Genomic DNA, 25,361 nt, shown 5'->3' with positions numbered 1-25,361 from the left:
CACACGTGCTGTGCCCCATATGGACTTTAGCTGCTCTCAGCTGGTCTATTGCACTGTCTATTTAAGTTTCTCAAATTAGCAACGTGCCAACAATGCGCCTTAACACACCTCTTTTCTAGACTGGAACACCCAAGAGTCCACAAAGTGGCGCAAATGGCTTTGCTATTTGAACAACGTGGTGGAAAACTGTAAAATTAAGGTTGAGCTGGTCTGAAAATAGCAACACGTCAGGGCAAACACATCTTGTGCCTTATTTCGCCGGGTGTATGATAGGGCCCATAGGTTTTTAGCTTTCTTCAAAATATCTTCTTTGTGTTCAAAACAATAAAGAAACCACTTGAGGGCGAGTAAATAGTGAGTCATTTTTTCATTTTTTTCAAACTATCCCCTTAAAGTTGCAGCATTCCCAGCAAACAATTTTCTGTTTATTTCACAAAAGAAATAAATACGGTAAATTACCGTAAAAATCTTTTGTGAATTTATCAATTAAAGAGTTAAATTCCTGTCATTTTCTAAGCAATTTAGTAGTTTTAATCAGGACTGAGGTTGATTTAACAGATTTATGCAAAAAAAGAGAAAAAAAATATTAATCTGATGCATTTTTACAGCAGTTTAATTCAGTGGGTGTTTTCATCCCGAACATAACAAAAGGGTAGTAAACTTGAACAGTGCACAAGGGTTAATAAAATGAGCATAATTTGATTTACAAAGAGTAATGATTTACATGATGTAACAAATTAAGGCATAGATGCAGCTTAACTTGGTCCAGTATTGAACTGAATTATGCAATGTGATACTAAGATTCTCTTGAGTTGGTTTACTGATATTTCTGAATTTATTCAGTGCCCAAAACATATATCTTATATCATTTCATATCTGTGTTGTTTACAGATCACACACAAGTTTGTTAAGTTTGTCTGACCTTGAATTTGTAAACATAATTCTTCAAATAAAAAAGAAGCAAATCAAGTCAAGTAACCTGTTTTTATAGCACTTTATGCAATGTAGATTGGGTCAAACCTTCAAAACATGGAATAGCCATTGCATGTTGCTTGATGTACTACATGAATCCAGATAAAGATACCGTTCGTTAACCTTTTTTATGGTGTTTTCTCATTTTTTTTCAGTCTATCCAAATGGCATCCGGCTGACGTCAGCCATTCCAGGTGCAGACTTTAAAGTCCTGATCAATTTTAATGCTCCCAACATTCAGGACCGCAAGAGATTCATCAGCGACCTGCGAGAATCCATCGCTGAGGTCCAGGAAATGGAGAAGTACCGAATAGAGTGTAAACAGACCTTTATTCTTCCTCATCCATCATCATCACTAGCCATTAGTTAACCAGAAACGCAATTACATACTACACTGTATAAAAAATCTCTTTTTCTGTATTTTGTGATTTATTTATTTATGCTTTTGAATTGTATTATGAGACCTTGATGTTTCTACCAACAACTTTTATCCTTGAAAAGTTGGAAAAAGTGACGTTTAAACATTTTTATAGTTTAAAGTGATATATTGTCTGGGTTTGAGGTTGTGTATTACGCTACATAACCCTTTTAACAGACTGCCAGTATACATTTTCTGTTATTTTACAGACTTATTTCTCATTATATTATTTCTTATACATTATATTATTTCAAACTACTAAAATGTCAATAAAAGTCATCATCAGAACATCAGATATCAATGTCCCATAATGCAATTCAAAAACGTAAATAAAGTGACAAAACAAAATACAGAAACACTTAATTAACAGATTTTTTACATTGTACGCTGACACGTTGAAAGACGTGATTTAATAAACGTGGCCATATTAAGATATGATTATCAGCATGTTACTCATTTTACCAACATAGGCTCATTCTGAAAATGTAGCCCTATATACATTTCTGGAGTTATGTAGTGAGAATTACGTATGGCTGCATTTCATCTTTAAAACAAACGTTAAGGGGCGGTATGACGCCGTTCCTTTTCACGCTTACCAGCTGACAGCTTAACTCCATATGGACCGCTGTTACCAGTTTAGCTCGCCATGTATGTCAGCGGACTTGAGATGCAAAGCGGAGTTGACCATGACGATTGAGTTAGAGTCTGGCAAAGAACAGTTCCGGAAAGCAGGTAAGACCTAAACAGAATCCAAAAAATAAAATAAACAAGTAAATAACAGGGTGATAATGTGGTAGAGTCTGAAAAAGTGGTAAAAATCAGGCGAGGGCTTTTCTTTTTTGGTTGTCGGTTGGGTTTAGGAAAGTGGGTGGGCGGGTCAGTCGGTGCTTTTGAAAACACTATTGGTTGGGTTTAGGCAAGGAGGAGGGTGGGTCAGTTGATTGGTCAGTCAGTCAGTCAGTCAACAGCGGCCTCTGGTGGATTTATGCAAGAACAGCAGGCGCGAATGGCACTCGCGAGAGAAATTTGTGATCTCAAAAAGCGTACACAGCAGCATCTGGTGGATTCGTGAAAACAAAAACTGCAAAAAAAAAATTTACGTATTTAGCGCTCTCCAGAAATGTATATAGCGGTAAGTTTTCAGAATGAGCCTAGGTTGTATTTTACAGTTGAAATAATTAATTGCAATTTAGTTTTGTGCATTTTAAGTTACTTTCACCAATTTTGCTGAACATATTATACCTACTAGAGTTTTTTTGAACAAACAAGTGATTTGAATTGGATTTTGCATGTTACGAAGTCTTTTTTTATTGTTTTTAAGTTTTCAGTTCATATTCAAACTCATTCTGCAAATATCAGTGGCAAATCCCAATATTACATTGGCTTAAAGGGATAGTTCACCTAAAAATGTATATTTGCTTACTATTTACTCTCCCTCACGTTGTTCCAAATCTTTATGAGTTTCCTTTTTCTGTTGAACACAAAAGAAGATATTTTGGAGAACGCAAATATATAGACTTCCATAGAAGGAAAAACAGATACTATGAAAGTCAGTGGTTTCCAGCTTTCTTCAGTATATCTTCTTTTGTGTTCGACAGAAGAAAGACACTTTTAAATGTTTGAAACAAGGTTGAGTAATGATGACGGAATTGAAATTGAAAAACGATCCCTTTACGCTTTAACATATTAGCTATAATTGTCATCTAAACTATAACAGCACTAGCATGAAGATCACTTACTATAATGTTAAAGTACACATGAAACCAAAACTAGCCATATTGATTTTGTTAGCTCACATTGCTAGTTTTGTGGAGAACAATTCATTTGCACTTGTCACTAAGAAAAAAAAGCCATGCACACTGTTTTCTCATTTAATGTTTTGTTACTTTAGTAACTGCGTCCCAAAAAAAAATGGTTGCAAAGGGTGTGGCTTGTTTTCTACTGCGAGCTGATTGGATGTAGTAAAGTAGGCATTTCGTTCAGAATAATCGGGAAAAGGGTTTGGAGAGTTATTAAACAGACATCTCCTCTTCACCATTTCTGTTTGTTGTAAAAACTGACCATTAGAGGGGCGTGGTTAGGTGTGTTAGCCACACCCAATACCTCAGACAGACGTAAACAAGTTTTTTTTTCTTAATGTCATACCAAGAAAATCTCACGGCAATTCGTAACTTTTTGATTTAGTGGCTAATTCGTATGAAATCGTACGATCTAATTCGTCCGATTTAGTACGATTCGCTCATCCCCCAATGACGGTTGGGTTTAGGGGTGGGGTTAGGTGCCACGCCTCCTTTTTAAAATCGTACAATTTCGTACGACTGAACTCTAAACTGGCAAAACGTAAAATACTTACGTTTTCTCGTGAGATCAGGCTGGATATGCACAAATGAATTGTTCACCACAAAACTAGCAATGTGAGCTAACAAAATCATATGGTTAGTTTTGATTTCATTTGTACTTTAATAGGAGAGGGGTACGTGTTTAGCAAATGTTTGCTGACTGTATGTGTGTGTTTGCATGCTTGTAGCCGAGCTGGAGAAACAGAAAGGAGTGGTCAGGCCCAGTATGTCTCAGAGCATGTCTGGCCTGAAGAAAGAGATGGGGAACGGCAGCATGGGCCGCACTAGTCTGGACGACACTTACACCATGGGGGAAGGACTGAAGCGCAGTGCACTCAGCAGCTCATTACGGGACCTTTCTGAAGCAGGTGAGTTGAGTCTGTCTGATGTCCAGATTTAGCAGAGAGTGAACTGTTGTTTGATTCCCTATGTAGAAAGATATTGAGGATTAGTAGGTTATCTGCATGCAGTTTGTATTCATAGAGCAAATAAAAAACTAAATGTTGGAGTGTACAGTAGATGTTTGGCTGTGCTGTGAATAGGTTTAAAGGAATCCATTGTTTGTTTGTTTTTCTTCAAATGTTTTCAAGCTTATGTAGACTTTAAAATAGCAGATATAGTGCTATTTTTGCAGTTGTATGGTGGTGCACTGTTGTTGAATACACTGGTAATTCATTGCTATACAGTAGTGTGTTAAAGTTAAATTAAATAAGCTAGCTTCATACAATAGCTTAATCTGCCACGCTAGCGTAATCACACTCAGTGCTGGAAAGAGTACTGAAAAATTATACTCAAGTAAAAGTACCATTACTTGCCTAAAAATGTAGTGTAAGTAGAGTAAAAGTATCCGTTGTAAATATTACTCAAGGTATGAGTAAAGAGTAGCCCTTTCAAAAGTACTCAAGAGTAGTGAGTATTAAGCTGTAAAAAGCTGATGCGTTTACATGTAATTTGTGGATGTGTGTAAACGTAACATTCTGTAGTGCATTATTTAGTTATTACCCAGCAGGCACATGACATCATAAGAAGATAAAATTAGGTTAGATTTAGGTTGTGATGTCAGGGGACCAAAATTCAATGTCTAGCCAGCGTTTAAGGACAATCATATTTTGATGTCCAATAACGATGTCAAATGACGTTGATATTTGGTTGATTTTAGGTTGTGTTAGAAAGTGACCAAAATCCAACGTCGAGCCAACATCTTAAACCAACGTCATATTGACGTTAAATACTGGCATTTATTCGTCAGGTATGGCAACCAAAATCCTTTCATTCATTTGTAAATCTGTAGATGAGCTCACAAAACAGTAGGAATGTGTGTTAAAAAAGCTTTTTGATAAAGAGTAAATATTACTATATGCCTGAAAAATAAGAGAAATGTTCATAATTGGTTTGTAAATAATAATCAGAGATGTATAAAGTAGTAGAGACCTAGACTTAAGTAGAAGTACAAGTGCTCTATCAAAAAAGTGACTTAAGTAGAAGTTGAAGTGCTCTTTAAGCACCATACTTAAGGTACAAGTATTGTGTTACGTAATTATTACAGAAATCAGTCAAGACATCATATTGTTTGTTATTTAAAATATCTTTTTTTGGGGCACGTGATTAAGCAGAATGAAAATAACCATAGTTTATTATTTATTTTATATATATATATATATATATATATATATATATATATATATATATATATATATATATATATATATATATATATATATATATATATATGATGGGTCAAAAACACTATTCAGCATGACACAGCCTTTATGATAGCCTGCTAGTTAACATTAAGTGAATATCGCAGCATGTTATGAACCGCGGATAGCTAACGTTAACTTATCTAATGCTAATGGATTGCTCAAACTGCTGTGTTTTGTATATTATATTATTTTGAATTATTATTTTATATTATTATTTATTCAAATTCGACGGTGAATTTCTGAAGCGCTCAAAGCGCTTTACAAACATAAACAAATCATAAAAAACAACACCAATATCAGGTAAAATATAAAAAACAGATACAACTGAAACAAAGTAAACTACAAATATATACTCATATGAATTCATAAATGTGCACATATATATACACAGTACAGTACATACACGTGTACAGTGTATACATGCACACTGTACATGCATACATACCAACTGTGCTGGATGCCTTCATTTAATACCCTAAGTTAGAGTTTTGTAATGTCTTTCGAGGAATAATTAATGAAGCCAATGTCCACTTAGGAAGAAAATACACTTTTATTAATCTAATAAATCCATTCAAAAAGATGAATAAAACAAATACAAGATCAAAACAAAATCCTTTACTTTATTCTTTGTTAACAATAAAGGACCTAAGATTTACAGGATATAGAAATCTCAAAGTTCAATGCAAAGGAAGACATTGGCTTTTACAAAGTGACCTTAGCAACGCCTGCAATAAACGAAGTTTGGGGACTACAAAAAATATATCTGGGCTAGTGAGATCACTAATGAACACGACACAAAGAGAGAAGTGCTCACAATTTAATTTAAATTATGTTCCAGAGAATTATAAAAAGATATAGCTAGCATTTGACAAAGGACAGCCTCAAGAATCTCTTGCAGTTCAGTGCTGGATTCAGCTAAAACCTCCTCAAAGAAGGAGCAGCTCCAATTATTATAGAAGAAGCTGTGGATTGTGAGCCACAACCTGTATTATTTGTTAAAATTGATCTATTACATGCATAGTTTCTAGCGTTAATGGTATGTTGTAGCAAGGACATAAACAATGATGTAAACAATGGGAAATGCTGTTTGGCACCGTTAACAATTTAGCTACAAATTCATATTTATCCATCAAACCCCTGTAAACACCGACAATCTTCAGCAGCGCTGCAGTGTCTCTCTATGCAGCTGCTTTACATGCGTTCTACATCTTAAATAACGAACTCGCAAAAGATATGTGAACGCTTCATTTTACTTACACATGCTTAATCTGAATATATGTGAAAGACACATGTCAGATTTTCAATTCTTTTAAATTCAAATGGTCATTTTCTGTCTGATTCAGGATCAGACTCATACGGCTAACAGCTAGTCTAACTGACAGTGTTTACACAGTAGAGGCAAAGCACTTGTGCAGGCGTGACGCTTTTCCTGGTGATGTGAGCCGATCCACGAATCACAGCTCATTATGTTAGCTGACCAATCAGAGCCTCTTCGGAGGAACTAGGAAATATGTAGTTTTCATGTTAGCTGTATATAATCAAAGTAAGATATGTGAAAAAATAACCTGATTTTCTACAAATGAAGCATTGAACACATTGATTTACATCTTATAAACACAACCAAGCCTTAACAACACACTCTGGACACCTCTTTAACGCTGGTCTATTATGTTCTTATTTCTTCAGTTTCATTCAAACTCTGGCTGCTGCATTTCGTAATGAAACTGAGTTAGATGAGTTCTAAATGTAACTCATGAATAATGAATAACTTTAACTGTTGCTGATCTTTGGTCCGTGTTTCTCTCTCTCTCTCCACACAGGACTCCATCTCTAGCGGTTTTCCACTCCAGCACAGAGAAACTTCCTTCCGGCAGCGTTTGCTTCCTGACAGACGCAGCAGCGTTCCAGACACTTTTTCTCTCCTTGGGCCGCTTTTTGGCAGCTCTCTGGTCAATCCGTAAGTCTTGGGCTGCCCTCCCTATCCCACCCTCATATCCCACACTCCACATCCATTCAACCTGCACCACACCGCCCAGCCCTCACAGCGATGTCACTTCCTCCAGAGCCCCTGCGCAGCCTCGCGCAGCCAACATGGCCTGTTTCTCTTCAAACAGCTTTCGCACGCACTGCGCAGGAACCATCTGGCCCAGTTCAGACAGCACAGTGAACAGCGCACCATCTCCAAACACAGACACTGCGCCATCAGCACGCTAGTGTGAGCTGAATTTTAAACAAGCACACCTTGAGCAAAAACCAGCCAATCCCGGGAAGAGCAGGAGCGATGCATGTGCAAAAAAACAGCATCTGTGTTTGATGTCTCTCGTACTTTCAGCATTCTGCCTGTGGGTGAATGTCACAAGATTAGATTAAATTCTGTATATTTTGCATAAAGAAAATCAAGGACTGTTAAGATATACTGCGTAGTGGCATTTTCATGGCACATTTTTACCGCGGTAATGCATTTTGGAATTTATATTATTACTATTTATTTTCAACCCTTATTCTGACCATCTTTGTTTATGGAAAGGTCTGTTTTAAGGGCATGTACGGTGGCCGAGAGAGCTTAACATGCTTCAATAGGGTATATGCAGAGCTAGTGTTTCTTCCCATACTGATAAACTTCCGGTGAACGGTTAATGTGACCTTTTTCCATTTTATACGGTTTACAGCATCGATGTTGTAATGTAATTCAAATACAATCAGGTAAATTTGGCATTCATTTAGTTGCTCAAGCGAAAACGAGATGAAAAGCCGTTTACACGCAGGATTAGCAGGCTAGCGCAGAAGCTCCATTGAATATACTGGGGTAAAATAAATGTTCATATTGTAAAGACATGGCAGGGAAAAATGTAATTTAACGCAGTGCTTCTTGTACATTCTGAGACCCACTTTATATTGGATAGTCATCAGGAAGTGAAGATTGTTGATTTTTAAAGAAAACAGACCTTAAATGCGCTGATTTTGTAATGGCATACAGTTCACCGGAAGCGATTGACCCAGGTTACTGACAAATTAAAAGTACTTCCGCATACTTCCGCATATAACCTATTTAAGAAAACACATGCTATTATGAAAAACACCAGCAAAATAGGAAAAGATCTTCATCCGTTTGACAGCACACGTGCTGCAAATCCTCACAATGCATACACAATTAAAAAAATGTGCTGCATTTTCACACAACACAAAAACAAACAGAACACAACGAGAATGTTTTAAGGGGACCCAAAAACGTGGCGGACGCTGCCTCTCAGTGAAGTCATAGGTGATCTTTGAAAGGTGAGTTTTTTGTTTGTTTATTTTTAATATCCCGATTCCCATTTCTTTAGTATTTATTAGCCTGAATCAGCATAACCTAAAAACATTTTTGCCGCGTTGTGAGAAAATGCAGCATGTTTTATTAATGTTTGCGCTGAGTTAAAATGCAGCACGTTTTTTTTTTAAATGTGTTCGCGTTTTAACGATTTGCTGCAGGTGTGCTGTCAAACCGATGAAGATTTTTTTTCTCAATTTGTTGCCGTTTTTTGTAATTGCACGTTTTCACGTTAAGCTCTCTCGACCACCGTGCATTTTTTATTTAACGTTTGACGTAATCTCAAATGAAAAATGAAGAGTGGGTGGGACAAACCCCTTTGTAAAAAACAGCCAATAGCGATTCGTTTTTATCATCAGTCTGCCAGTGAGAGGGATTGAGATCAAGCGCATCAAATGAAAAGCAAATGAGAAGCGTCTTGAAGAGGGTGGGTCAAGATTTGATGAAAAGCTGAAGTATGAAAAAAACGGTGATCCATTTAGACGGAAGTGACAAACTGCGAGCTTTAGATGTTTATATCAGTTTTATATTTTCTAAATGCTAATTTTGTCACTGTTTCAGAGCAGACTAGCTTATAGATATCCTTAAAAAATATCAGACTGAAGCTAACATTTAAAAAACGTCATTTTACGACTTTTAAAGCTTATAAACGACTTTTAAAGCTTGTCAGTAAATGGAAATTGTATTGTAAATAGCTGAAGTCAAGTGCTTTGACAACATCCATATATCCATATAAAAGCATCATTCACAAACAAAGCATAATGAAATTTGCTTATTTTTTTAAATGCAGCTGCTGTCAGATCTAGCACAGCTATAAGCAGGGCCAGACGGAATCTGCTGACATTTTTTGCTATTTCTGCGCAGAATTTTGGTAAAAATCTGCAGATTTCTGTGGAATTATTTTGGGAGTGTCATAACTAAAACCTTAATACGTGAAATAAAAAGTAATACCCTTTTTAACTTTTATTTAATGTTTAAAACGCAAATCCAATTACATTCACTTTATTTAGTAAACAAAGCAAGTCTCTCATAGAATATATCTACTAAAAGACAGAAAATATTACTGTACAGACTGCATTATACACAAATCAGATGAACATTTTTATATTAGTCAATAATATTACTGTAATTAATTAAAAAACTTTATAAATATAAATTTACACACATTTACTCAAGTCAATAAACAGAATTAATTATGGGCTAAAAATCTGTGGAAAATCTGCGGAATTCTACCCGCGCAGATTCCGTGTGGGCCTAGCTATGAGGAAACTGAATGCCAGTGGGCGGAGCCTATGCTCTGCAGGCAGTGTATATGCACATGCCCATATCCCTGTGACATCACATGCCAATTTGTTAGCAAATTAGTCATTTTTACTGATTTACTAAGTGCGTGCTTTGGTTACAGTTGCAATCAAAATTATTTGACCCCCTTTAAATTTAAAATTGTTTTTTTCAAATATTTCTTAAACGACAGAGCAAGAAAATTTTCACAGTATGTCTGATAATATTTTTTCTTCTGGAGAAAGTCTTATTTGTTTTACTTCGGCTAGAATAAAATCAGTTATTGAGGTCAAAATTATGAGCCCCTTTAAGCTATATATTTTTTGATAGCCTACAGAACAAACCATCGTTATACAATAACTAGCCTAATTAGCCTATATTGCCTAGTTAACCTAATTAACCTAGTTAAGCCTTTAAGTGAAGTTTCACAAACTAATTTCGAGAGGAGCACGTGATATGATTGACTGCAGCTGGCCACCCATCTACATTCATTAGTTAGCCAATCAGATTAATCCCAACGCACTATAAGTAGCCTAGCTAGAACTACTCTCTTATTATCGTTTTCTGAAGAAACCCCCCATCCACCCCTTCTCCTCCTGTCCTCCTTTACCACAGGGAGCTCTCGAGAACCACCTGATCTCGTACTCCCCTCACATGCTCTATGGACCAGGCGGGAGCCTCTCCGAGCTCAGGGTTCTCTCCCGGGACAGCATGCCAAACCTGCTAACAGTTGTCAAACAATATCTAAGTGTGAACTCTTGAAATTTCACTTTAAGCCAGGGGTGTCCAAACTCGGTCCTGGAGGGCCGGTGTCCTGCAGATTTTAGCTCCAACTTGCCTCAACACACCTGCACGGATGTTTCTAGAAAGCCTAGTAAGTGCTTGATTAGCTAGCCCAGGTGTGTCTGATTGGGGTTGGAACTAAACTTTGCAGGACACCGGCCCTCCAGGACCGAGCTTGGACATGCCTGCTTTAAGCTGTAAAGAAGAGTCTTGAAAACACTATTAAAATATTATTTATAATTTTTATTTTATTTGTTTATTTATTTATTCAAGTATTCGAGCAGTGTGCTATATTCTACGGTGTGGATTCTTATTGGTGCTTCATTTAACCATCTGTAAAAACTCCTTTGGTTGCCTTTATGCAAAATATGGTTCCTTTTTTGTTTCTTAAATTGTTACTTGGCCTTCTCGAAGAGGTTTTATCAGGTTGCGTGTGTTTTTGAGAGAGACGTTCACTCAGCCTGGCAGAATGACAGAGTAGATGTTCTAACACTGTATTTGTTGTAGATGACAGATTTATATGTTGTCTTGATCATAAATGAACGTGCCAATGACCCTTGCACCCATCAGCTCAATGTTTCGTGTGTAGTATAGTTGTACAGTAGTGTAACTCAAACCATTGTAATCAAAAAAGCGATGTTATAGAACACTGTAAAAATGTATTCAGACATTAAAAAAAAACTGTATCTCGGTCAGTTTGAGTGAAGGGCTGCATCCAAAATCGCCTACTACTCGAGAAGATACTGAATTGAACTACATTCATATTGACGATTGGATGTGCACTTCAGAATCTCGTCGAAAATAGTAGGTCATCTGGCTACTTCTCGCGTACTGTTTTTCGAATACTATGAATTCGGACATACTACTTGGTCTACATATTGTTTTTTAACATACTATACATTATGTAAGTATACGATTTAGGACACAGCCGTGCACTTCAGAATCTTGCCAGAAGTAGTAGGTCATCCAAGTTCTTCTCGCATACTGTGTTTCAAATACTTTGAATTCGGACAAATACTTGGCTCTCATACTGTTTTTGAATTTACTATATAGTATGGAAGTATGCAATTTCAGACACAGACGGGCACTTCACAATATCGCCAGAAATAGTAGGTTATCTGGCTACTTCTCGCAGACTGTTTTCCGAATACTATGAATTCAGAAATGCAGTACTACTTGGTTAACATACTGTTTTTAACGTACTATACATTATGTAAGTATATGATTTATGACACAGCCGTGCACTTTAGAATCTTGCCAGAAATAGTAGGTCATCCAAGTTCTTCTCGCATACTGTGTTTCAAATACTTTGAATTCGGACAAATACTTGGCTCTCATTTTGTTTTTAAGGTACTATATAGTATGGAAGTATGCGATTTTGAACAATGCCTATGAATTCAGACATATTCAGCTCACAACTTTTTTTTTAACATACTATGGAGTATGGAAGTATGCGATTTCAGACACAGTCGTGCACTTCAGAATATCGCCAGAATTAGTAGGTTATCTGGCTACTTCTTGCATACTGTTTTTCGAATATTATGAATTCAGACATGCAGTACTACTTTGAAACATACTGTTTTTAACGTACTATATAGTATGGAAGTATGCATTTTCGGACATAGCCATGCACTTCAGAATCTTGCCAGAAGTAGTAGATTATCCGGGTACATCTTGCATCTTGTTTCAAGTACTATGAATTCGGACATATTGCTTGGTTCACATACTGGTTTTTAACATACTATAAAATAAGTATATGATTTAGAACACAGCCGTGCACTTCAGAATCTTGCCAGAAGTAGTAGGTCATCCAAGTTCTTCTCGTTTCAAATACTTTGCATTCGGACAAATACTTGGCACGCATACTGTATTTAACATACTATACTGTATGGAAGTATATGTTTTTGGACACAGCCACGTACTTCAGAATCTTGCCAGAAATAGTAGGTCATCTGAGTACTTCTCACATACTGTGTTTCAAATACTTTGAATTCGGACAAATACTTGGCTCTCATATTGTTTTTGCGAGTTCAGACACAGCTGTGTGCTTCAGAATATTGCCGGAAATAGTTCTTCTTCTTGCATACTGTTTGTCGATTACTAGGAATTAAGACATACAGTACTACTTGGCTCTCATACTGTTTTTAACGTACTATATAGTATGGAAGTATGCGATTTCGGAAAAAGCCTATGACTTCAGACATACTATTCAGCTTGCATACTGTTTTTTTTTACCTACTACAGAGTATGGAAGTATGCGATTTCAGACTCATCTGCTCACTTCAGAATCTCGCTGAATGTAGTAGGTCATCTGGCTACTTCTCGCATACTGTTTTTCGAACACTATGAATTTGGACATACTACTTGGTTCACATATTGTTTTTCACATACTATATAGTTTGGAAGTATACGATTTTGGATACAGCCACACACTTCAGAATCTCTCTGGAAATAGTAGGTCATCCGGGTAATTCTCACCTGCTGTTTTTCGAATACTATGAATTCCGACTACTACTCTGCTTGCATACTGTTTTTAGCGTACTATAGTAGTATGGAAGTATGCAATTTCAAACAAAGCTGCTCACTTCAGAATCTCGTCGAAAGTAGTAGGTCATCCAGCTACTTCTCGCATACTCTATTTTAAATACTATGAATTCGGACATACTACTTAGCTCGCATACTGTTTTTAAAGTACTATATATTAAGAAGGTATGCGATTTTGGACACAGCCACGCAGTTCAAAATCTCGCCAGAAGTAGTAGATCATCCGGGTATTTCTCGCATACTATTTTTTGAATACTAAGAATTCAGACAAATACTCGGCTCACATATTGTGTTTTAACATACTATATAGTTTGGAAGTATGTGATTTCAGACACAGCCACACACCTCAGAATCTCTCTGGAAATAGTAGTCATCCGGATAATTCTCACATGCTGTTTTTTTAATGCTAAGAATTCAGACATACTACTCTGCTTGCATACTGTTTTCAGTGTACTATAGTAATATGGAAGTATGCGATTTTGGACGCAGCCCCAAGGTCTTATTTAAAGAAGTATGCTACTAGAAACCTTCCGTTGTATCTGAGATCAGGTCATTTCGAAGCACAAATGCAGTACCATGTGGCACTTTGAGCTGCTCCACTACAGTCACATGAACAGTACACAGTACAGATTTTAAGGGTGTTCGAGAAAAAATCTGTTTGCATGCTTTCAGCCGGAGTCCTTTTTTTAAATAACATTTTTAATTTCATATGTTGATTTTCCGTTGGACATATGCACAGGATTTCCAAGGGCCGGGGAATAACTGAATTATTTTTTTATCTACTAGGGATTGTTATGGTTTCTTTATAAGTGCAATATGTTTGTCATGATGATCATGGCTAAAGCATCTTTACTATTACATCACATAGTGGCGTAGAGATTCTCATCCAAGTGTTTTTACATTGAACGGAATGTCATAGTGATCGGCTAGGCTTTGACTGTGATTTGTTATCGATGTTGTTCTTGGGTGTTTATTTATTATTAACAATAAACAAGTGTTACCATGAAAACGAAGTGCAATCATGTAAGATATACTCTTCTTCTTCTTTTTTTGGAACTCTTAAACAACCAGGAGATTGTTTCAGGTGAATTTTACTGCTATATTATGCAAGCATCTGTATGTTTAGAGGAATGTATGTCTGGAAATGAGGCAGATGAAAACAATGATTGTTGTGAAGACGCATTCTGATCTCGTTTATTAGCTGAAAACTAGGAGAATCTTATTTGTGATCTTTGTTTCAGACGTTTTCATGACCCCAAACCAAAGCTTTAGGTTTTCTGTTTAGCATATCACAATATATGGAGTGCAATATTTATTCTGGTGGAATAAAGTCAACGTGAAACCAAAACTAATCATATCTACCTTCTAGATTAGTTCTAGATTAGGATTTGTGACTATCGTTTCATGTTGACTTTATATATTTAAAAAGCTATTTATTTTACATACAAGGTAACACTTTCCAAAGATTTCTGTTTCTCCCTAAAATCTTAACAACCTAGAAGATATTCTGACAGAACATACACCCCAACACTGCACTAAATGCATTTTTTTGACCACCATAAGCTGATAAACGCCTGTGTTTCTCTGTATACTTGTGTTTTTTCTGCCCTTTCGCTTGTATATCTTTACACAGCAGTTCATCATTCTGACCTGTTGTGTTTGTGTTGCTGCAGCAATGAAAGCAAATTCAAATCATCCGGCATTAAGCTACCATGTCCCATTATTAGCCCATGCAAAGATGGTAAACACATTTTTGAGGAGTAATATTAGGGGACCAAGATAGGAAGTCATTGTGTATATAGTGTGTACAGTATCCTGACTGCATATTATGACATCTGTCTTTAAATGAGAGGTGCGTTCCTGTCTGTTTTACTGTGTGTATCTGCTGAAAACAGACTGTTGCCATTTTTCTGTCTGTACGTTCGTCTCCTCACAGGCTGCTAATTCACTGTCCACACTTTGAGAAATGGGAAATAGAAAAGGGCATTGTTTTATTTTTGTTGTTGTTGTTGTTGTAGAGCAGAGAATGCTTGTAATTTGAGATTTTATTTTACGTAATGGTTATCTACGTCAGTGTACAGTCAATGTAAAACAAACTGTGACGGAATTCAGAACATAAAATAAAAGGAATATATGACGATACGCGGTTGTGATTTTTATTGTATGTTCACTCTTGGGATTGGATTATATGTGGAAAAAAGGTCAATTGAAATATACTGGGTGAAACATGCTGAGTTCCACACAATTACTTCATGTTGTCCCAACACAAATCTATTAAGTTCATTCATTCATTTTCTTTTTGCTTTAGTCCCTTTATGAATCCGGGGTTGCCACAGTGGAATGAACCGCCAACTCATCCAGCATGTTTTTACACAGCGTAAGCTCTTCCAGCCACAACCCATCTCTGGGAAACATCCACACACACACTCATTCACTCATACACTACGGACAATTTAGCCTACCCAATTCACCTGTACCACATATCTTTGGACTGTGGGGGAAACCGGAGCACCCAACACAATCTCACGGCACGGCAATTCGTAACTTTTTGATTTAGTGGCTAATTCGTAGGAATTCGTACGATCTAATTCAAACAATTTAGTACGATTTTATCATCCCCCAATGACGATTGGGTTTAGGGGTGGGGTTAGGTGCCACGCCTCCTTTTTAAAATCGTACAATTTCGTACGACTGAACTCTAAACTGGCAAAACGTAAAATACTTGCGTTTTCTCATGAGATCAGGCTGGAGCACCTGGTGGAAACCCACGCAAATGCAGGGAGAACATGCAAACTCCACACAGAAACGCCAACTGAGCCGAGGCTCGAACCAGTGACCTACTTGCTATGAGGCGACAGCACTACCTACTGTGTCACCTATCTATCAAGTTAACTTAATATATTTTTTTAGACATTGAAGTAGATTGAGCACAAAACTACAACCCCAAATCAGCAAAAGTATGGAAAACGCAAATAAAAAAGAAGCGATTTCTAAATTTATTTTGACGAATTTCATTGCAGACAATACAACAGCACATTTTTCTTGTGATTTTTATTGTTTTTTTTTTGTTGTTGTTTATTTTTGGTTCTTGCAACATATTTCAAAAAAGTTGGCAGAGTAAAGCATTAAACACTTTGTAATGTTGCCATTCCTTTACACAACACTTAAAAGATGTTTAGGGACTGAAGACATCAGGTGATCCCATAGTCCCATTCTTCCTGCAAACAAGCCTTAACCCATTTGTGCCCAAATTAAAAATGTTCATGTATGTAGTCTTATTACTAGTGTCCTATATGGACATGTTTTGCATTTATTTTATCCAGGTTTTAGATTTTATCAAGAAAATTGTATTTGATTATGCGGCAATTATCGTTGCCGGTGGGCAAATATGTTGTAAGAACCCTTCAATGTAAAATTTAAATATGATGAGTACATTTGGCACTCTAACTCAAAACAACTGCTTTCAGGAGATCAATTCATATTCATAAACACATGTATTATGTTTCAAATCAGAAAACCATTTGATATGAACCCCCAACATTAATCTATCATATAATTTAATGAATATGAAAACACAGAACTAAATCCATTTGTCTTAAAGTGATTAAACACACACTAGTTTCCCCAACTATTACAATACTGTGTCAAAAAGATAAATGATTAAAGGATATATATATATATATATATATAAAACGTTCATTTGTAAGATGGGAAGAAGACAGAGTCGGCAATATCAGGTAAGCAGTACACTTTATTTTAAATTCTGGCCACCACACATGAAGCTGTGTGTGTGCGCATGCGTGCGTGCGTGAGTGTGCGTGCTCGTGTGCTCTTTCTTCTCCCAACTAGAATCACTAGAATAAACAGCTGTTATTTATTATTTCTGATCGGCCTGCTGATTAGCTGCCGGGCTCTAAGCATGCTCTTCCCCCTCACTGGGTGTTCGATCATGCTTACCTCTCCACACACACACACATATATATATATATATATATATATATATATATATATATATATATATATATATATATATATATATATATATATATATATATATATATATATATATATATATATATATATATATATATTCATACACACTTAAAACAGTTGGGTTAATAATAACCCAACAGGTAACCCTTAGATGGGTCAATTTGGCACCGACCTTCTGTTGGGTTATTTTAACCCAATCTATTGGGTTGATAAGGTTAACCCAACAATTTGGGTTATAAAAATAACTAATTTGTTGGGTTATTTTGTGGCTTAACCACTATATAATAATAAATTACTATTATTATAATTATAGTAGTAGTAGTAGTAGTAGTCATCTTTATATGTAAATAAAAATACACAGCTTTTAATACATTGGCAAAGCTTTATTTAAATCCATGAATTTTGTGGCACTCCTCCCTCAATAACAAACGCCTGAGAGCAGTTTAGTTCATCCCAAAGCAGCAGGACAAGAGGGTTCTGTCTCTGTTGCTCCTCCTCCTCTAACTACTGAATGAAATACAAGTATACACAGATGAATTAAATAAAGTCCAACATTTATTGTCATAAATAATGCACCTAGAGGTCACAAATCAACAAATTCTTGTTTTGCCTCCTGGTATGAGGGCCGAACCTTCTTGCTGCACAATCTGTATGGCAGTGAAGAAATGATAGCTGGCTGAGTTGTTCAAGCACCATCTCCAAAGCGGGATCTCCAAGGCTGTCTTTATATCAAACAGAAAAAACACAATAATTAAACTCAAAATAAGCCCCTCATATCAACGGTGAAATGCTACAAATTGGGATTAAAACAGAGCTGTTATGCAGGATTCAGAAATTGTAACCCAACTGGTTGAGTTATTAAATAAATAACCCAATAAAAGGTTTAAAATAACCCAACAAAGCACCAAATATTTTTAACTCAACCATTGGGTTAAATAAATAACCCAACGTTTTTTAGAGTGTATATACAAATAAAAAAATGTCACACAAATTTAGTTGTAAGTCTTCTTACCATTGTGTTTTATAAAACAGTATTAAATTATCTTATATGAGTAACATGGACATTTAGACACTGTTGACTTAAAATAAACTCAAAAATGATGTTTCTTTTTTCTTGCAACTACTTAATTGTTTTATGTTCAGTCCACTCAAATGTGTACAAATTAACAAGTTAACTTAATTCTTTCATGTTGTCCTGACTCAAAACGATTGTGTGGAGCCCAGCATTTTTTTTACAGCGTAACTCATCTCTACAGATGTAAGTGTACAGCTCTTTAAGCAGGCAGGACGTTTATAATGTGCTCTTGACAGATAGTGTTATCAGGTCAGCCCATAATGATCACATGACCCGCAGTGTGCCTAAAGCTTGACTGGTCAAAACAAACTATCAGACATACTTAAATGTTTTCAGTTCACAGTGCCGGTATAGTTATTTCAGAATTTGCAAGAACCGGGATAAATGTTTCATATTCCCAGTTGCTGACTGAAAGGTAGGTCTTACATCCATTCAACAGACATCTAAACATCTAAACAGTGACTTAATTGTGACTATACACTGGAAAAAACTATTCATTGGATTTGATTTGATTTTTTTTTAAGGAAAGTGGTTGCAAACTATTTATATGGGCTGAAGGAAGAAAAAACATATGATAGTGTTATATATCAGCTTGAAGGTCTCAGTCTGTTGTTATGATTTTTTCCTTCTTCTTAGAAATTAGTTTTAGATTTTATCCAAATTTCCTGTCTCTACACAGCTATTACATAACTTTTAATCAGTCTGTTTGTGTATGTACACTGCATCAAGGGCAGACTTAACAATTTGGGGGCCCTAAGCACTTCCTGGTATGGGGCCCTTGCATTGAAACTCAAAACACTCTCTTTTGCTATAATTTTTTATTTTTTTTGTAAATAAACCTTTATCTTCTTAATGTAAAATAAAATAGAATAAATTCACAATTAAATATAATATGTACAGTTAATTAGCCATATTTGTGATTAGATTTTAATATTTGCATGTGCTGTATGAAAGGAACATTCCACTATTCATGGGGGCCCCAATTTTGAAAAGAAGTAATAACATTAAAATCTTAATGATTATATTTTATAACAAATGATAGAAAATTTATAAAAGAGCAACATGATTAATATAGGCTTCTTGGCATTGGTCGGGGCCCCCTAATTCCCAGGGGCCCTAAGCAACTGCTTACCTCACTTATTGGTAAAGTCTGCCCCTGCGCTGCACATATTGCCAGACATATGAAGGAACATTTCTCATAAAGTAACTTGGCAGCTTGTTTAACTGGAACACTGATGGATATTTCAAAGTGTTTTTCATTTTGGCATCCAGATAAATGTTTTGTGATTCAGGTTTAGAATACGTCAGTAAACAGTGCTGAAAGGGATCGAAAGTGAAAAGTGAGTTATTACTTACCACGCTGTGTGAAAACCTGGCCAGAAAGTTCCTTGTAAATGAAAGTGATCTGAAGATAAAGACAGAGGTAAATGTAGTGTCTGTTGTTCTTTTTACTTATTTATTTATTTATTTATTTATTTATTTATTTATTTATTTATATTTTTTTCTGGATATGAAACCGTTTGTAAAAAAAAATGCAGGGTTTCACACAATTCCTTCATGTTGTCCCAACATAAATTAATTACGTTAACTTAATAATTTGTACAAGTTTAAGTGGATTAAATATAAAACAATTATTCATTCATTCTTTTTCTTTCAGCTTAATCCCTTATTTAATCGCCAAAGCGGATTGAACCACCATATAACAATTAAGTTGTCCTAAAAAAACCTTAAGAATTGTGTTGTTTCAGCTTATTTTAAATAAGCAGCTTGAACAAGCAGCAAAAGTCATTTTTTGAGTGTAGTTTAAATCAGAGAATGCCGGGATGCATTTATATTAAACAGGACAATGTAAAGGTTCTTTATTGACATCAATGGTTCCACAAAGAAATCATTTTAACATCCATAAAAAGTATCTTTCCAAAACGGGTTCATTACAGTAACAAAGCTTCTTTAGATCTTCATTTAAGGCTGTTTACGCTAAGGAAAAATATTTTAAGGAGTCCTTAAATTTCATCCATTGTTGGGTGTTACTTTAATAATTACATCCTTAAAATTTAATTTAACCTAGTTACTCGATAAGTAATTGAATTACTTGATTTAATATCCACATAAATCTTAAAAATTAGCGTAGGATTTTAGTTAGTTTTGTAAATCAGAGTCAAAATGGGCTGTTGAGTGTTAATGGGCTCTATTGTAACGATCTAGGCACAAAGTCTAAAGCATGTGGCGCAAAAGCATTAGGGGGCTTGTGCGAATCCACTTTTGCTATTTTAAGGACAAAAAAATTTGCTCTGCGCCCCGGCGCATGTGCAACAGATTTGTGCTTATTCTCTTAATGAGTTATGGGTATGTTTTGAGCATTACGTGCATTAAACCAATCAGAGTCTCATCTCATATTCCCTTTAAGAGTCAATTTTGTAGCGCCATGGCGCATTTGCTGTTTACATGGCGGACTTTGTAAGTTGAAAAAATTTACGTTTCACTAGTGAGAAAAAAGTTAAACAGAGCATCTGCAGTCTGAGGATAAAGAATAAGCCTCCTTCATTCGGTCTCTTTACTTTCTCTTTACTTTACTCCTTTACTTTCATGGATAACGCATTTATTAGCCTACATATTTAATTTCTTTGTTAAGCACAAAGATTCGTTTCAAAACTATTTCTAAATTCAGTTCTTATTTCCAGCAAATGAATAAATGAACAATAATAGTTGTGGTTAAAAAATGAGTTATATCCAAACACACGTCCTGTTCTTATGCCCCATTTGTGATGCATACGTCTTCAAAACCCGACAGGTGAACAAATCTAAACTTGTTTTTATTAAAACAAATATAAATGTGCATATAATAAATAATACTTCTAATAATAATAATACAAATGCAAATTGTCATGAATAAACTGAAAAAAGCACCCAACATGAAGAAGTCATGGAGGCAGTGGTTTTTATACTTATGTACAAAATAATCATTTTTGTATCATTTTAATCCTTTAATTTTTTCATATGTAAAGATATTTGTGTATTGCTGTACATCCTATGTGTCTTAAGCAATGTGTACGCGTTTTGGACCCACATAGGCGCATAACTAACGCGCCCTGCTGGACTTTAGGCCAGCTTTCAGTTGGTCAGTGGTCTATTTTAGTTCCTCAAAATAGCAACATGCCAACAATGCGCTTTAACACACCTCCTTTCTAAACCAGCATGCCCATGAGTCCACAAAGTGGCGCAAATGGATTAGCTATTTAAACAGTGTGGCGCAAATCTTTAGGTGTTGCCTTGGTCTGAAAATAGTAACAAATCACACCAAACACGTCTTGCGTCTTATTGACAGGGCCCTAACAGTTACTTTTTTAAAGAATGTTTGTATCAAAACACAAAACATTTTCAATTAATGACGCCTTAAAATATACTGACTAAAACATTTCTAAAACATTTCAATAGCCTGGATAAAGTTAAACAAATAAAACCTTCATTAGGTAAATCGTAATTATTTAATTATGTGAATAACAACAAAATATGTATATATAATTACTCTGCTTTTCTAAATAGGTAACTTATATTGTCATAAACTAATTTCTCAAAAACAATTCTTACGCATACACTCAAAAAATGACATTGCTGTTTGTTCAAACAACAACTTTTGAGGGTTTTTTGGGGGCAACATAATTGTTTTATGTACAATCCACTTAAATTTGTAAAAAATAAACGTAATTCCTCGCCCCAACATAAACTGATTAGCCGCATTTCCACTATCGGGCCAGTGCAAGCCAGGGCTTTAATCGGGCCAGGCCGGGCCAATAGCCCGGGAGGTTGAGAAATGAGGCCGAAATCATGTCGCGTTTCCACTGTCGGGCTAGTTGCTCGCAGCGCGTCACGCAAATACCGCCCCCAGAACGTCCCCCAAATCAAACGTCACACAACCCGCCCACTTCAGCGGGAACAAAAAACTCAAATTATAACCGCAACGATGTACTTGATAACGTCCTCATTTCTGCAAACGCCGTCTATTTGCCTCTGAACATTTTCCTCGGCCCAAATGTTCAGAAGAGCCCTGGTGTCCTCAACTGACCAGTACTGTCTGCTATCCATTTTTTCTTTTTCTTAGTAAGTTGATCAAGCGCGATAGCAAAACAAATGGAAGGGAAGAAAGCATCTTGTCTCCTCCTTACCTGACAGGAAAACTCCGCCTTTGTACGTAACCCCGCCCCGAAGCCCCAGTTGGCCCTCCTTGGCCCAAGGTATTCGGCGGGCCGAAAAAGGCCGGACGCTGGCCCCAAGGAAGCCTTGCTTTGGCCCGATTACGCCCCGGAAGTGATAGTGGAAATGCGACTGGCCTTGACTCGTTCTGGCTTGCTCGCTTTAGGCGCGATAGTGGAAACGCGGCTATTGTGTGGAAAGCAGCATTTTCTACTGTGGATGTAGTTGTCTTAAAAAAATCTTCTTTAGTTGAAAAAATATAATTATTCTGCTAAACATATTTACACTATAGTCTGAAATGGTTGAATTTATGTACATTATTTAAGGCAAGTATATTTTAAGTAATTAATTAAATATTAAATTACCAAAAACTGAACAGTAACCCCTTAGTTTTTCAGCAGAAAAGTAATTTAGTCATAGTAACTACTTACTTTGTAACACATTATTACATTTGTTACAAAACTAAACCCATAATAATAAAGTTTTACAACTGTACAATTAATTCACTACATTACAATTCATACAATTCAAATCCTGTGCTAAAGTCGACACGCTTTCCTCCCCAACAGGATGCTCTTCTCTCTTCTTTTATGCTCCTTCTTTACACACGTCGGCTGTGACTCCTGCAGGTGCATGAGTTTGCCCTCTAAAGGTGTGTATGTAAACTGCAGCTGGCAGGGCCTGAGGAACATCCCTCACCTTCCTGCCCACATCACAGAGCTGCTGCTGCAGAATAACCTGCTGACCACCATTATTCCAGGACAGCTGGACATGCTCCACAACCCCAGGCTGGTGAATTTATCCGGGAACCCTTTCCACTGTGACTGCCATATTCTGTATTTACGACAATGGCTGAAGCTGAATAAAGCAGTGTCTGTGATGCCAACGTGTGCCAGTCCTCCAGAACTTGCCCAAAAGTCCATCGATGAGCTGACCGATGCTGATCTCCCTTCCTGTGCCTCGAATCAATGCTCTGGATTGGTTTATAATGCCGTCTTATGCTCACTGCTTTGCATTCTCATCGGTTTGCTGCTGTGGTGTGTGCAGCTAGCAAGAAACTCGACCTTCATTCTAGGAATTGATGAGAGACACACTGGATTCGAGGCAGAATCTCTTCGATCGCTCAAACCCAAACACAGAATGAGGATGAGGTACAGTATTGGGTCAGGAACCGATGATATGGACAAGCCTTTACTCAACATGGACATTCTGCCTCAGATACTGGATGTCCTGCACAAGCAACACAACATTAAGATTAAAGTACCATGAAAAAAAAGATTGTTTACTGATCATTTTACTTGTGTATAGTGTTTTATTCCATTTGCACAATTATTTGACATGTAAAACATAGACTGCCATTTACATCAAAGACTTATTTCAAACTGTTTATGAGTTTATTCTTTGGTTGAAGACAAAAGGAGGTATTTTGAAGAAAGCTGAAAACCTGTAACCATTGACTTCCATAGTAGGAAAAATTTATATCATGCAATATGTGGCGATGCAGTGGTGCAGTAGGTAGTGTTGTCACCTCACAGCAAGAAGGTCACTGGCTTAAGCCTCGGCTGGGTCAGTTGGCGTTTCTGTGTGGAGTTTGCATGTTCTCCCTAAGTTTGTGTGGGTTTCCTTCGGGTGCTCCGGTTTCCCCCACAGTCATGCGGTACAAGTGAATTGGGTCAGCTAAATTGGGTCAGCTAAATTGTCCGTAGTGTATGAATGAGTGTGTGTGGTTGTTTCCCAGAGATGGGTTGCAGCTGGAAGGGCATCCGCTGCGTAAACGTGCTGGATAAGTTGGCGGTTCATTCCGCTGTGGCGACCCCGGATTTATTTAATAATATTTATTATTATTATTATTATTATTATTATTATTATATCATTTCTCAATGCTTACAGGTTTCCAACATTCTTCAAAATATCTTCTTTTGTAAGGAGGGAAGTTTAAAACAAGTAAATGGTGAGTGAATGATGACAATTTACATTTTGGGGTTAACTCCATTTAAAATGCTACAGTAAGTGGATTTTAGACAGTGTACTGTGGTGAAAAATAAAATGTACATAAAAAATGTACGCTTTACATTAGCATCCGTCGTGTGAGTTGTTCTAAGCAAAACAATAAAACTACAAAATAAAAATCAAATACAAAATCAAAACAAAATGACATTCAAAATTACAAAACAAAGTTAGCATGAGATCACTTTAAGTGTTTTCATAAAGATCAAGTTTCAATAAAGGTGAAGCACTTGAATTAATCTTGCATGGTAAATCTACTTGTAATAAATATAACATATGCTGCCAACCATCAAGGACTTTGAGGACAACTCATACAAATAGATGAAGAGATGAGCCCAACCATCGAGGACTTCCAGGACAACACATACACTTAATACACAAATACACTTCATTAATCATGTACACATAGACATCACCTATATTCAATAAAATTGCAGGATAATGATGTCTGTATATAACAACTTTAACTTCATTTAATTGTAATGTAATAATGTGCACCTTTTGTAAAGCTGCTTTGAAACAATAATTATTGTAAAAAGCTCAAATATAAAAGACAGGGGCAACACGGTGGCTCAGTGGTTAGCACTGTCGCCTCACAGGAAGGTCGCTGGTTCGAGACCTGGCTGGGTCAGTTGGCATTTCTGTGTGGAGCTTGCACGTTCTCTGTTCGTGCGGGTTGCCTCCAGGTGCTTCGGTTTCCCCCACAGTCCAAAGACATGCAGTATAGGTGAGTTGCATAAACTAA

General features: G+C 36.4%; 2 protein-coding genes across 6 annotated transcripts in view; both read left to right on the top strand.

Annotated features, from left to right (window-relative positions):
• LOC130217701 (IQ motif and SEC7 domain-containing protein 1-like) overlaps positions 1 to 9,359 on the top strand; it is a 148,525-nt gene extending 139,166 nt beyond the window's left edge. For all 4 annotated transcript variants that reach the window (XM_056449869.1, XM_056449871.1, XM_056449870.1 and 1 more), the window contains 3 exons: positions 1,128 to 1,289; positions 3,918 to 4,097; positions 7,253 to 9,359. In XM_056449869.1, the coding sequence (XP_056305844.1) occupies positions 1,128 to 1,289; positions 3,918 to 4,097; positions 7,253 to 7,266 (356 nt within the window). In that variant the 3' untranslated portion in view covers positions 7,267 to 9,359. The remainder of the gene's footprint in view (positions 1 to 1,127; positions 1,290 to 3,917; positions 4,098 to 7,252) is intronic.
• A 9,386-nt stretch (positions 9,360 to 18,745) lies between these two features.
• On the top strand, positions 18,746 to 24,622 carry gp9 (glycoprotein IX (platelet)). 2 transcript variants are annotated; one of them, XM_056449883.1, is made up of 3 exons: positions 18,746 to 18,833; positions 19,711 to 19,841; positions 23,179 to 24,622. In XM_056449883.1, exon 3 carries the CDS (start codon positions 23,180 to 23,182, stop codon positions 23,876 to 23,878), a length of 699 nt encoding a protein of 232 aa, XP_056305858.1. In that variant the 5' UTR covers positions 18,746 to 18,833; positions 19,711 to 19,841; position 23,179; the 3' UTR covers positions 23,879 to 24,622. The 2 variants fall into 2 exon arrangements, with proteins under 2 accessions (XP_056305858.1, XP_056305857.1); XM_056449882.1 differs by lacking the exon at positions 19,711 to 19,841.
• Positions 24,623 to 25,361: the final 739 nt, after the last annotated feature.

Source organism: Danio aesculapii, chromosome 23 (genome assembly GCF_903798145.1).
Source record: "Danio aesculapii chromosome 23, fDanAes4.1, whole genome shotgun sequence".
Taxonomy (NCBI): domain Eukaryota; kingdom Metazoa; phylum Chordata; class Actinopteri; order Cypriniformes; family Danionidae; genus Danio; species Danio aesculapii.
The sequence above is the reverse complement of the archived record's forward strand: the minus strand, read 5'-3'. Positions and strand labels throughout refer to the sequence as shown.

Excerpts from the sequence above, each read along its gene's own strand:
- gp9 (XM_056449882.1), top strand. The coding sequence starts at position 23,180 with ATGCTCTTCTCTCTTCTTTTATGCTCCTTCTTTACACACGTCGGCTGT.